General features: G+C 37.9%; 1 protein-coding gene across 1 annotated transcript; it reads right to left on the bottom strand.

The window, feature by feature from the left end:
• Window positions 1-217: 217 nt before the first annotated feature.
• LOC109161727 (probable indole-3-pyruvate monooxygenase YUCCA5) lies at window positions 218-2,115 on the bottom strand. Its single transcript, XM_019310222.1, has 3 exons — window positions 1,309-2,115; window positions 842-1,213; window positions 218-729 (listed from the first exon to the last, which is right to left on the bottom strand). Exons 1-3 carry the CDS (start codon window positions 1,966-1,968, stop codon window positions 505-507), a joined length of 1,257 nt encoding a protein of 418 aa, XP_019165767.1. The 5' UTR covers window positions 1,969-2,115; the 3' UTR covers window positions 218-504.
• Window positions 2,116-13,305: the final 11,190 nt, after the last annotated feature.

Here is a 13,305-nt window from a genome sequence, read left to right as displayed (position 1 = left end):
TTCTGATTATGTTATTTTTTACTTTACAAACCATATTTTGCGTGTTTTATGTACTATATATTTATATGTCTAAAATATAGTATAATATGCTTGTAACTTTAGTTGTTTATAGATCGATGTATCTTTTTATATCTTAATGTACACATTTGTGCACATAATACATCTAACCTTAAAACTTTGAGGAACCATGACAGGGGAGGGAATTGAAGTGTTGGAAATAATTTGTGATTGTAATTAAATAAAATAATAAATAATACACATATCCGATGAAACGAGCACCAAAACGCCTCATCATCCTAAGCGTACGGGGCTGCCCAATACTAACAAAACTGGGCTTTCTGGAGAGGGCTGATCTGACTGATATCTATACTATCTAGCTACCTAGCTACTTGTCATTGCAGTTTATGTATAATTAAAGAGCAAAAAAAAAGTGTATAATTCTAGTCCACATGTGTCAACTACTACTAATTCAAGATTAGGAGATTAGGTTTAGTTGAGTTGAGTTTAGAAGGTGGAAATGCATCTTCGATGTGTCGGGACTTTTTGCTTTTTTTGCTTAATATCCTCTTTGTAAACATTAGCGATATCTTGGGCTGTTTTCACAGCATCAGCCGAAGCACCAGATAGTCCTCTCCTAGTGAATCCAACGGCATATAGCCCTGACTTGCCTTTCCAGCTGTTTGGGAATGGTGTTTTTGCGAATCCATTTTTGGAGAAAAAATCGGCTTCCTGTAAAAAAACACAACATAAGTTCAAATTGTTGGAGCAAAATTTTAAAATAAAAGATATGTTAAGTTTAAGGATATGATAATATGTATAAATAATAAATGTGACGTCTCACCTGTAGCCAGTATGGGACATTGCTACGATATCCGGTAGCAAGGACGACGGCATCAATTTCGAGGCATTCGCCGTCGACGAGCTCAACCGTTCCACCGGAAAATTTCTTGATTCCCGGTATAACGTTAATTTTTCCTGATTTGATCTTTTCCAGGGCACCAATGTCAAGAACAGGGGTTTTTCCTCGTGTGTTCTTGAGTTCCAATGGTCCAATTGAAGGCCTTTTCAGTCCATATTTTTCGATGTTTCCGAGGATAAACCATGTCAGGACGACCAGAATCTTGTCCACCAGCCAGAGCGGCAGCCATTTCATCATTAACACCGCGAGTTCGAACGTGGATTTCCCCAAAATTTCTCTGGGCAGTACATGAACCTGAAGAACAATAAAAAGATGAAAAACTTTATTAGAATAATTCAACCATGATTTTTCTTTGTTATTATTAGTTGATTGATGGGTTTCTTGCTTACCGAGCTACGGCAAACCATGGAAGGTTTAGCGTCGTGGTTGCAAAGATCGAGGGAGATTTCCATGCCGGAATTTCCACAGCCGACGACCAGAACTTTCTTGCCGCGGAAATTCTCGCCGGACTTGTAATCGGAGACGTGGATGACTTCGCCGGCGAATTCCTTCAGCCCCTCAATCTCCGGCACGACGGACTCCGCATTCTCGCCGGTGGCCACGACGAGCCACTGGCAAATATACTCGACTTCTCCGCCGTCAGGGGAGGCGGTCTCGACCCGCCACACCTTGCAGGCCTCGTCGTACTTAGCGGACTGCACGCATTCGTTGAACCGCGGCTTGATGCCGAAGTGGTCGGCGTAGGATTCGAGGTATTTAATGAACTCCCGCCTGGTCGGATACTCCGGGTAGTGCTCCGGGAAAGGGTACTTGGGGAGCTGGCAGAATTGCTTGGGAAGATGAAGTTTGAGGCGGTCGTAGGTGCGTTTCTGCCATAACGACGCAATGCAGTCTGCCCTTTCGAGGATCACGAAGGGGACGCCGTGTTCTTTCAGGCAGGCGCCGACGGCGAGCCCCGACGGGCCGGCGCCGACGATCACCGGCCCGTTTACCCACACGCATCTGCGGGCGAACAAATCTTGGTCGGATGATAAGGTGAAGTTAAACATTTTTATTTCTCTGGATATATGGGTTTATCGATCGAGCTGGAAATTAAACAATGGCGGTTTCTTTGGAGTTGTGATTGGGATTGACGGAATTGAAGAAGTTTTTTGGATTTTTGATGTTTGAAAGAGGAGAGAAAGAGAAGAGAAGAGAAGTTTTGTTGAATTTGATTGACGGAAATGGAGAAGGCAGGATGGGTTTAAATAAGGAGTGCCCATGTGACTGCTCATTCTAATCGTAAGCTCAAGTCTGGCCACTATTACGGAGTATATTTTATGAGATAATACTAATTTGGTCATATTGCTAAGGAATTGTAATTAACATCCTTCCACATGCTCTATTGGAGGGTTATTAGGGTTGAAATTCAACTTTTTAGGAGAAGAGTTAATACCAATTTAATGTTGGACTATAATGATTCTTTTTTCGATTTAGTCTTATTGTTTTTGTGTGTGTGTGCGTGTGTGTTTAATTAGGTCATAAACTTGGATGATTACCAAATTGAGGCATCAACTATTAAATCAATGACTAATTTGGTCCCGAGAGTTAAATTGGATAAAATTACTATAATCGAAGACTAAGCTAAATTAAGGGTGTGTTTGGTTCTAACATGGAAATTTGAATGAGAATGATAATCAAATACTTGGTAATTGGAATGAGGTTTGATGAACGTATTACGCACCAGTTGTAGTACACGCGCTAGCTGGCGTGTTTTTATTATTATTATTATTATTTTTTGTGTGACATTCTTTTTCTCTGGACAAATAATAATGATTTCCACAATAACTCAGATCACTGGACAAAGAAGATTGGTCTCATTTGTTAAGGGACGAAGGATCATCCAGCAATAATAAGAGACCTCGTTTCCTTCAATTCGGCTAGATGTGGGCGAAGGAGTACTCCTTTGTCTAGTTCTGGCTGAAGGTGGAAAGTACTCCTTCGTTCAGCGACTACACATGGTGGATCCAACGATAAAGGTAATTTTTTTTTTTTTTTGGGTCCTGTTTTTTAATGATTATAAAATTTGATTGGATTTTTATTTTAATTGAGGTAATGAAGCCACATAAATATTCTATCCAATATTAAGATATTTTAATTGTTGATGAAGTTAATCATGTTTAAAAAAAAAAAAAAAAAAAAAAAAAAAAAAACTTGGGGGACAAATACATGTTGGCAAACTACGATAACTTGTGGTAAATAAATGCTGATAAAATTTTAAAACATTTAAATGTTGGTAGCTTAGTCATATACCACGTCAGCAGTATCTTGCTATATCATGTAAGGATAATTTAATTGCATAATTTTTCCAAGTTCAAAGGTTTGTTTGGATGTTGTTTGAATTCCAGTGATCACTTGCATTTTTCTAAATTGTCAAAGGGTCTAACTATTTCACCTTTATCCCAAATATTTAGCCAATAAAAAAAAATCAATGAAATTAACTAAAAATAAGATAGTATAAATAACTATTTTTTCCTATGCAGAGGGAAATTCATAGTCACTACTCAATAATGTTTACTGAGTAAACACTTTTCTTGTGTAATAGCCCACATACCATACAACTTATACAAAAGAGGTAAACTACACAAAAAAATTACTCGATCGAGAAAATATTAACTTGAACTCATATTTTTTTGATACGATAATCACTATTTCGCGCACCCATTTCAGGGCTATAAATAACTGCTTTGTGCATAGTAAAAATATATGAGTCAAATTTGACCTTTATTTTCGGTTATAATTAAGGGAATGATGAGTATATATTATGAGGTTCCTACCAATGCGAAAGTACCATTGTTGTTAAAGCTATGTACTATGTAGTACTAATATAATGTCTTGAATCCAGCTATGACGCGCCCTATTGTGTGATTTATAATTAATTATATTGGATTTAAACATTTGCCGAATTTGAAAATTCAATGCATTCCGGCCAATATGAAAACTTTTTAAAGCAATTATATTTAAATATATTTGTTTGGTATTTCACAACAATTCTAAAGCATCCCGCGTTCAATATCCAATAATATAATTACCTTTTTTTTTGTAATAATAATAATAATAATAATAATAATAATAATAATAATAATAATAATAATAATAATGATAGTGACTGATGACCACATAGAAATTCCTTAGTGACAGCGAAATGTGGTCTCCTACCTGGATTCAAGCGATTCTGGTAGGGCCCATCTTCTCAAAATAGGAGCGAAATCTCTCCAAGAGCCAAGCTGATGTGGCAAATGGAGAATGCTGACTAGGATCAAACATGCATGCCCACGTGGAGGGGTTGCTCTACAGAGGACCCCCACAACACAGTCTACAATTCACCTCATTGTCAATGCCCATCCCTCCATAATGCCACCAATTTATGATTTTCTTCTCCTACCTTTTTACGATGTCGTTTTAAAAAGTAAATAATATCAACATTATATTCTTTATTTTATTAGAAAAAATTGAGTTATCATACATAATTCAAACTTCAAAGTTATAAGAATTTTTGCCAAGTAACCCAACCAAATTGATCTTAAACTTGTAATTCTGAGTTGTTATACCATGGACGGCCCACCTTGCAAGGTGGGCTTTGGTCCTAAACGGTATATAGATTGTATATTTTTAGTATTGGAATTGTGAATTTCTAAAATATAAATTGTGTTTCTAAGTCAAAACACATACCAACGGTATCAAATCTTAATATATTAATATTATGTGACTGCAGTATTTGAAAAGAAATTGTGAATATAAAATAAGGTAATCAATTACATATATGTTAACATTTTGCGTTTATAGTATATTATTATTATTATTATTATTATTATTATTATTAGCTCCAGAATAAGAGGAAAGCAGCCAATCAGAAGAGAAGAACATTGATCGTCATGACGACTTAGCCGCATAATCCTATTTTATTGCGTTTGTTACGGTTCTATGAAACTAATTGAACCCTAATCTGTCATTAGTTGGTATAATTAATTAATTAATTAATTAGTGGAAGGTGCTAGGCCGAAAGTGGTCACCTTTCTTCGATTAATAACGCTGTACTTTGGTATGCTGCATGCATATATGATGATTACATTAATTGGTTATCATTTGAATTAGATGATCATCAACATACTTAATATATAATCTACATAGGTCTATATATACCTTGTATGTAGGGTTAATATAATCACTTTTAAGTAGGGTTAATTCCACCAAAGTCCTTTATCTTTGGTGACAATTTTAAATTTAGTCTCAGACTATCGTTTTTGTCATTTAATATCCAAGACTATTATTTTTTGGATACATTTAGTCCTTCTCATGATTTTTTCTATTTTTAGTAAGAACATTTTTGTCCCTTCATATTTTTCATTTGTTATTTTTTCCGGTTTCAATCGGTTTAATTGGTTGAGAACTTTACTAAAAAACGGTTGAAATATTATTGTTACTAAAAATCAAAGGTTACCTGAAGTTCTAAACCAATTAAACCGGTTGAAACCTGAAAAATAACCCAAAAAAATATGAAAAGACAAAAATGCCCTTATTAAAAATAGGAAACGTCATGAGAAAGACTAAAAGTGTCAAAAAATAATAGTCTAAGATGTTAAATGACAAAAATGATAGTCTGAGACTAAATTTGGAATTGCCACCAAAGATAAGAGACATCTGGTGGAATTAACTCCTTTTAAGTATTAGTATGTATGTGTTATTAGAGCAAGCTCATTTGTTAGGTTTTTTGCGAGTTTTTGTAGGTATGACTAGGAATGAGAAAATAGGATTGAGGGAAGAAAAAAAGAAAAAAAAAACAAAAATAAAATCTGAAAACAATTTTTTTAAAAAAAGAATATGTGCAGATGAACACACCCAGCTGGGCGCGGGATGTGCACCAAACCGCAAGAATGCAGCTCTCTTCTGTCATTTCTCTTTCCCGCGGGACCCACAAAAAACTAGCTAGGCTCTTGCAGGAGAAAAAATATCCAAAAAAAAAACCATTGTTTGATTTTTTGGCCTGCAAAACCACTAATGTGGTTGCTCTTAAATTTATATTCTTTAGTGACAAAAAATTCGCAGTCATTACTTGAGTATGTGTACGGAGTAAATTTCATCTATACAGTAATAACTCAAAAATCACATACAAAAAAAAAAAATCACACTAAAAAAATCATTATGTGCAATAAATTCAATCAAAAAAATATTAACAAAAATCAAATTCGTAATTTTTAAACACAAAAATCACACTTTTACCTCTTCACAACTAGATCACTATCATTTCTATTTTGATATTTGAACCAAACGCTATGGTATTAGTTGTGAGATGGAGATAGCTAAAGGGATAGAATGATATGATAGATAATGAAAGTACCCCACACACAGCACCCTCCACTTGAAATTGTTGATAGTGACAATATAATTCCCATCGGGAATGAAAGGGGAGCACGTGCAAGAAGCAGTCTCCATTGATCATCCATTGAGCCTTCTCTCCTTTTTATGGAAAAAGGCCTGAACAATTTAAGTTAATTTATTTTATTGTAATCATTTTCTGATTAAGATCATAAAGTATGATTCATTCAGAGTGCACTTTGTGAATATACTTTATCTTAAATCAAAATATATTACTCCGTAAAAATGAATATATGTGTCAATATACTAATTGGGTTTTTGGCTTTTCTGAGATTTATCCATGCAATATGTACACATACCATTTTGAAACTACCAAAAATTACAGATATTATATGGCCTCGGAGTCATCGAGTTGTAGCTTCCACTGCACCATCATTCTTCCAACTTCGTAATAAAGAAGATAATAATATAATGTAAGTATCCCATGCACCACTTTATAGTGATATGTGTGTTGTTCTAACTCATTATTTTTATCCATACAACAAATGGTGGCCAGGCCAGCTCCATCATTTGGACTTACTTTTTATGCATGCACATTATGTGTGTATGTATGTGTGTATAAAATTCAAAGAGAGGTCATGTAACACGTAATTCTACGTGTTACACTATTTTGTTAGTAATATAAAAGAGGGAGAGTACAACTTGACATTGTCAAATATAAAATATATCTATAATATTATTATGTATTGTTAAGGCAGATGCTTGAAATGGAGAGTCTAACATCTTACTAATGAAACGTGGTGTTGACTATTACACAAGTATAATGAAATAAAATTGTGCCATCTCTACTAGTTATAACTTTTGATATAGTTTGGTAAGCGTTTGATCATGATTGGTTCGAATCTCATTGAAAAAAATGTGTGTGATTGAGACTGTCATGTGCTAGGAGGGTAATTGTTGGCGTAGGTAGGGCTGACTACTATACAAATATACGAAAATAGTTACGTATCCACTATTAGCTATACATTTTAGTGTAATGGTATGTCTTTTATCCTTACACGTACTACATATACTAGAAAGTTAACCCACCATCAGGGTTCAAAGTATTATTCTTGTTATATCAAGTGATTAAAAAGAAGATATATCTTTTTTTTTGGGTGACGAGGGTAACTCCCTGACTCCAACCACTATACCTAGCTAGGTGTGTGTATTGAGTAAACCTTACTTATATGACTGCAAATTACATAGAAAAAGTAAAACATGCTAAAGAATATTGTGTGAAAGGTTGAATAGAAAAGGTGTTGGAAAGAAATGTTTTATTTTTTGGTTCTAGGTTAGCATCATATAGTTGATTACTTCTTGTAAGTGTAGTATAGCAAGAACGAAGGAGTTTCGCCCCCATAACTTTCTGTGGGAGCTGAGTCGGCGGTCGTAGGGAATCAACCGCCGACTTGAAGCGCGTAGTAGCTAAGGAGAATATATATATATATATCTGATCTTTAATAATGTCATAGACCAATAATTCAATATTGATTTAATTTGGAGTAACTTGCTTTCAGCTCATCAATTAATAATTAGTGAGTGCAACTAATTATATATAATAAATAATTCATTTTGGCCTGGGGAAAAAAGGTTGATGAAATCTAAATATATATAAAGCTAATGATTGCTTAGTTTGAGAATTGAGACTCCAATTTAAATTAGGTCAAGGCTCAAGTAGGTCTCATTAAGAACAATTTAATTACTAGGAGGGTATGAGTTTTTTTTTTTTTTTTTTTTTTTTTTTTTTTTTACACAACATTCAATTTCTTTACTACTAGGAAACTAATTTAGATTTGGTCCGAATTTGACTTGAATTACGCTCATAGGATCTAACTCCTACTCGAACATTCAATTTCTTTACTTCTATATGAGACTATTTTAGAGTTGGTTTGAATTTGACTTGAACTACGCCCACTGGGTCTAACTCCTACTTGGGTGACGCTCTTCACCTTTACAAAAGCCACTTTTATTTTTACATTTGTATTAGCAGTTCGTTCAAACTACAAAACATTACTATTGATATGCTATTACATTGTATAGTGATATCTGTTCAAACATACTTTCTCAACCTAATAAAGCACACGAAGTCGCCTCCACTGAGTATTGGATGACACACGTATATAAACTGCCAGGGTCTTATGTAATAAGGGCATTCTTGTCCAGACTCTTATATGATAGGGATATTCTAGTCTTTTCTCCCTCATGGCAGTTATAACCGCTAGCTAGCTTGCATTTATATTCTCAGTTGTATCTCCTTCGTTGATAACAACCATCAGAATAATAAACCATTTCTTCCTTTCTTCTCTCTTCAATGTAATCCGTCATGGTATCAGAGCGCCAACACTCCTATGCCGCCGTCGTCACCGGCGCCGGCAGCACCAGTCAGGGAGGACAGACAGCTACGCCTCTCGTCCAATCACCGATTCAAACAACTCCTGAAGTGATTCCGCAGAGGAGTCCATCGTCTCGAGCTCGGAGGAATTTCAATACGGAGGATCTGGAGAATCCTCTGTTTCTCAGCGCAAATGACAGTCCGTCTCTCGTCCTTGTGAGTCCGCCGCTAACAGGCAGCTCGAATTACGGCACATGGAGCATTTCGATGCGGATAGCGCTCGAAGTCAAAAATAAGTGGACCTTGGTGGACGGGAGCACCAAGCCGCCGAGCAGGGAGCAAGCTCAGTATGCCGCATGGAGGCGGTGCAATCTCATGGTCTGTGCGTGGATCTTCAAGTCCGTCCACGCATCCATAGCACATAGTATTATGCACCTCGACAGGGCTGATGATGTCTGGGAGGATCTGAGAAGAAGGTTCTCGCAGAGGGACGCACAACGCATATCGATTTTGCAAAGTGAGATTCACAATCTACGGCAAGGTTCGCTCTCTGTTAACGAGTACTACACAAAATGCAGAACTCTATGGGAGGAAATGAACACCTTAAGGCCAATTCCTCTGTGTAAGTGCACTCCTAGATGTTCCTGTGATCTGGTTGAAACCATCCGGAAGGAAAAAGAGATTGATCAGGTAATCTTATTTTTGCAAGGCTTGAATGAGGACTATAACAACCTGAAATCGACTGTTCTAGTGTTAGATCCTCTACCTGAGGTCTATAAGGTGTTTGTGATGTCTGAAAAACTAGAGAGGCAGATTATGACATCTCATTTGAATCTAGGAAGCCTGGATATAAAGCAATCTAATGCTGTTCAAACATGCATGAATGAAGATACTGTTGCTGCTTTGAATTTCTATAATGGCAGGAAAAATAACAATGTGAAAGCCAAGTGTACCTACTGTGGTATGAACGGACACACAATTGATAGATGCTACAAGAAACACAGGTATCCACCCGGCTGGGTGCAAGGTTTTAAATCAAAAGGGAAGCAACAAGGAACAGCTGCATCTGTCAACACTCCTGATGATCTGGGAATGTCTCCTGAACAATTGCACAAACTAATCTCATTCCTTCAGACACAGCCGGGTCAAACATCTGGATCTTACAGTTCAAATAGCACTCCTAGCACTCCTGGATCACATGTCATAGCTACAACTGCCCTGATCCCAAAGTTTGATAAATCTCATAATCCTGAAGAAGGCAAGTTCTCTGTATGTTCATCAGTTTTAAATTCATGTACCTGGATTCTCGATTCAGGGGCCACAAATCACATTGTGTGTTCCCTTGGTTCCTTAGTTAATCATCACACGGTTAACAATGTTGAAGTCAATCTCCCTACGGGGCAGTCCATTACAGTTGAAAATGTAGGTGATGCTAGACTGTTCAATGGAAATCTATGGTTGAAAGAGGCATTACATATTCCTTCTTTCAAATTTAATATTGTATCTGTGAGCAAGTTAATTCAAGATGATGATTATAAGCTAACCTTCATGTCAAAGCAGTGCATGATTCAAGGGAGTCATGGCCAGATAGTTGGTTTAGCTAGAGAAGAAAAGGGGCTCTATCTAATGAAGGAACCACAACAGGAGCAGAATGGACAGTTTGTTTTGCAGTGCAGTAAGTCTGAGGTCTGGCATCGAAGGCTGGGACATTTCCCAATCAACAAGTTACATCTCATTTGTGATATTGATGTTACTAAGAACAATAATAGCAAGGCTTGTGATGTATGTCATTTGGCTAAACACAAGCGTTCCCCCTTCCCAATAAGTGTTACTAGTTCACATTCCTGCTTTGAATTAATACACATTGATATTTGGGGGCCTTTCCCGGTTTGCTCCTTGAAAGGGGAATACTATTTTCTTACTGTTGTTGGTGATTATTCAAGATTTACATGGCTTCATTTGATGAAAACCAAAGCTGAAACAAGGTCACTCGTAAAAAGGTTTCATGCTTATGTTCTTACCCAGTTTGGGATTTTGATTAAAACCATTCGCAGTGATAATGGTTCTGAATTCAAGATGGATGATTTCTTCCTTGATAATGGTATTGTCCATCAGCGCTCTTGCGTTAATACCCCACAGCAAAATGCAATAGTTGAGCGTAAGCATCAACACATTTTAAACGTTGCTAGATCTCTTCGTTTTCAAGCCTGCCTTCCTCTAGAATTTTGGGGACATTGTGTCATGCATGCGGTATTCATCATAAACAGGCTTCCCTCTCCTATTATTGATCTCTCTAGTCCCTATGAAAGGCTATATGGAAGAGCTCCAGACATCAATAACCTAAAAGTTTTTGGTTGCTTATGCTATGCAGCAACTCTGTCAAATGCAAGAAATAAGATGGCACCAAGAGGAAGGAGATGCATGTTCATCGGTGTTCCAGCTGGGATTAAAGGCCATATGCTATATGATTTAGAAGATGGCTCGACATTTATATCACGAGATGTTACATTCTATGAATCTCAGTTTCCAATGGCAGTGAAGGACTGTTCCAAACATATTAAGTCTCTTACTGAACCTCCTTTACCTAACATCCCTATTTCTATGGACCAGGTGGTACTTGATCATTCTCCAGTTCACTCTGGACACAGAAGCCAAACTCACAGCCTAGCAGAAGGCAGCATACCGTCATCACAAGAGGTTGATGATAACCAGCCTCATATTTCTGAAAGGGAGCTCCATAATGATCATGCAGAACACACCCAAGACTCTGTGGAGTTTGCCTTGCCATTAGAAGACGAAGATAATCCCAGTGATAATAGAAGCGTCCAGAATCAGCCCCGACGCTCCAATAGAAGCCGGATAATTCCAAATAAGCTGCTCGATTATTACTGTGATACTGTGAGCAGAAAGGGGTCATCTCCTCACTTGTTAACCAAGGTCATCTCTTATGATCATCTTTCCACTCCTCACATGAAGTTCGCCATGGCAGTCAGTGCTCTTAATGAGCCATGCTCCTACAAACAAGCTATAGAACATGACTGCTGGAAAGATGCAATGGCAGCAGAAATAAAGGCTTTACAGGACAACAAGACATGGACCATTGTTGATCTTCCACCCGGAAAAGTGCCAATAGGTTGTAAATGGGTATTCAAGACAAAACTGAGGGCGGATGGTACTGTGGAACGACATAAAGCTAGGCTAGTAGCCAAAGGCTACACCCAACAATTGGGAGTGGATTACATTGACACTTTCTCCCCAGTTGCTAGAATCACCACCATTCGCACTCTTCTGGCTGTGGCTTCATCTCTGTCTTGGCACACTCATCAACTTGACGTGAATAACGCATTCCTCCACGGGGATTTAGACGAAGAAGTCTACATGGTTCTACCTCCAGGCTTTCAAGGGCAGAAACCGGGTCAAGTGTGCAAGCTTTTGCGATCCCTCTACGGCTTGAAACAAGCCAGCAGGCAGTGGAACTCCAAGTTAAGTACTGCTCTTATTCGCAAAGGCTTTACACAATCTCAGTCTGACCCCTCTTTATTCATCAAAGGCAGTGGCACATCTTTTATTGCTCTACTGATATATGTAGACGACATTCTAATAACTAGTCCGAATTTGCCTCTCATCCAAGAATTCAAGTCTGCTTTGAATGATATCTTTCGAATCAAAGATCTGGGCTCCTTGGGGTATTTTCTGGGAATTGAGGCAAGAATTGATGACTCCGGTTTAAATCTCTGCCAGCGTAAATATGCACTGGATATATTGGCAGAAGCAGGCTTCCTCGACTGTAAGCCAGCTGACACTCCCCTTGTTCCTGGACATCATCTAAGCAGAGACAGAGGAACTCCTCTTGATGATATCTCTAGTTACAGACGGTTGGTAGGCCGATTGCTTTATCTTACTGCAACAAGACCTGACATCGCATATGCCACTCAACAACTCAGTCAGTTCATAGATACCCCAACCACTGAACACATGATGGCAGCTCACAGGGTCCTTCGTTACATCAAGAAAGCTCCCGGCCAAGGATTATTCTATCCCAAACACAATGATTTGCAGTTGAATGTATTCTCCGATTCCGATTGGGCAGCCTGCACTGAAACTCGACGGTCCATTACTGGCTTCTGTGTGTTTTTGGGATCTGCCTTAATATCGTGGAAGTCGAAGAAACAAGTGACAGTTTCTCGCTCATCCTCCGAGGCCGAATATCGTGCCCTTGCTACTACTGCATGCGAACTTCAATGGATCACTTCTTTGATCCGTGAATTGCAAGTTCAAATGGACAAACCAGCAGCCTTGTTCTGTGATAGCAAGTCCGCCATCGCCATAGCCGAGAATCCCGTCTTCCACGAACGAACAAAACACATTGACATTGATTGTCATATTGTTCGAGAAAGGCTCAACCAAGGTCTATTCAAACTTTTGCCCGTATCCACTTCTGCACAAACAGCTGATGGCTTCACTAAAGCTCTTCCCACTTCAGCCTTTCAGCAATTCACATCTAAACTGGGCATTCAAGATCTCCATGCCCCAGTTTACGGGGGGGTATTGGATGACACACGTATATAAACTGCCAGGGTCTTATGTAATAAGGGCATTCTTGTCCAGACTCTTATATGATAGGGATATTCTAGTCTTTTCTCCCTCATGGCAGTTA

The sequence above is a fragment of the Ipomoea nil genome, unplaced genomic scaffold (assembly GCF_001879475.1).
Source record: "Ipomoea nil cultivar Tokyo-kokei standard unplaced genomic scaffold, Asagao_1.1 scaffold0302, whole genome shotgun sequence".
Taxonomy (NCBI): domain Eukaryota; kingdom Viridiplantae; phylum Streptophyta; class Magnoliopsida; order Solanales; family Convolvulaceae; genus Ipomoea; species Ipomoea nil.
The sequence above is the reverse complement of the archived record's forward strand: the minus strand, read 5'-3'. Positions and strand labels throughout refer to the sequence as shown.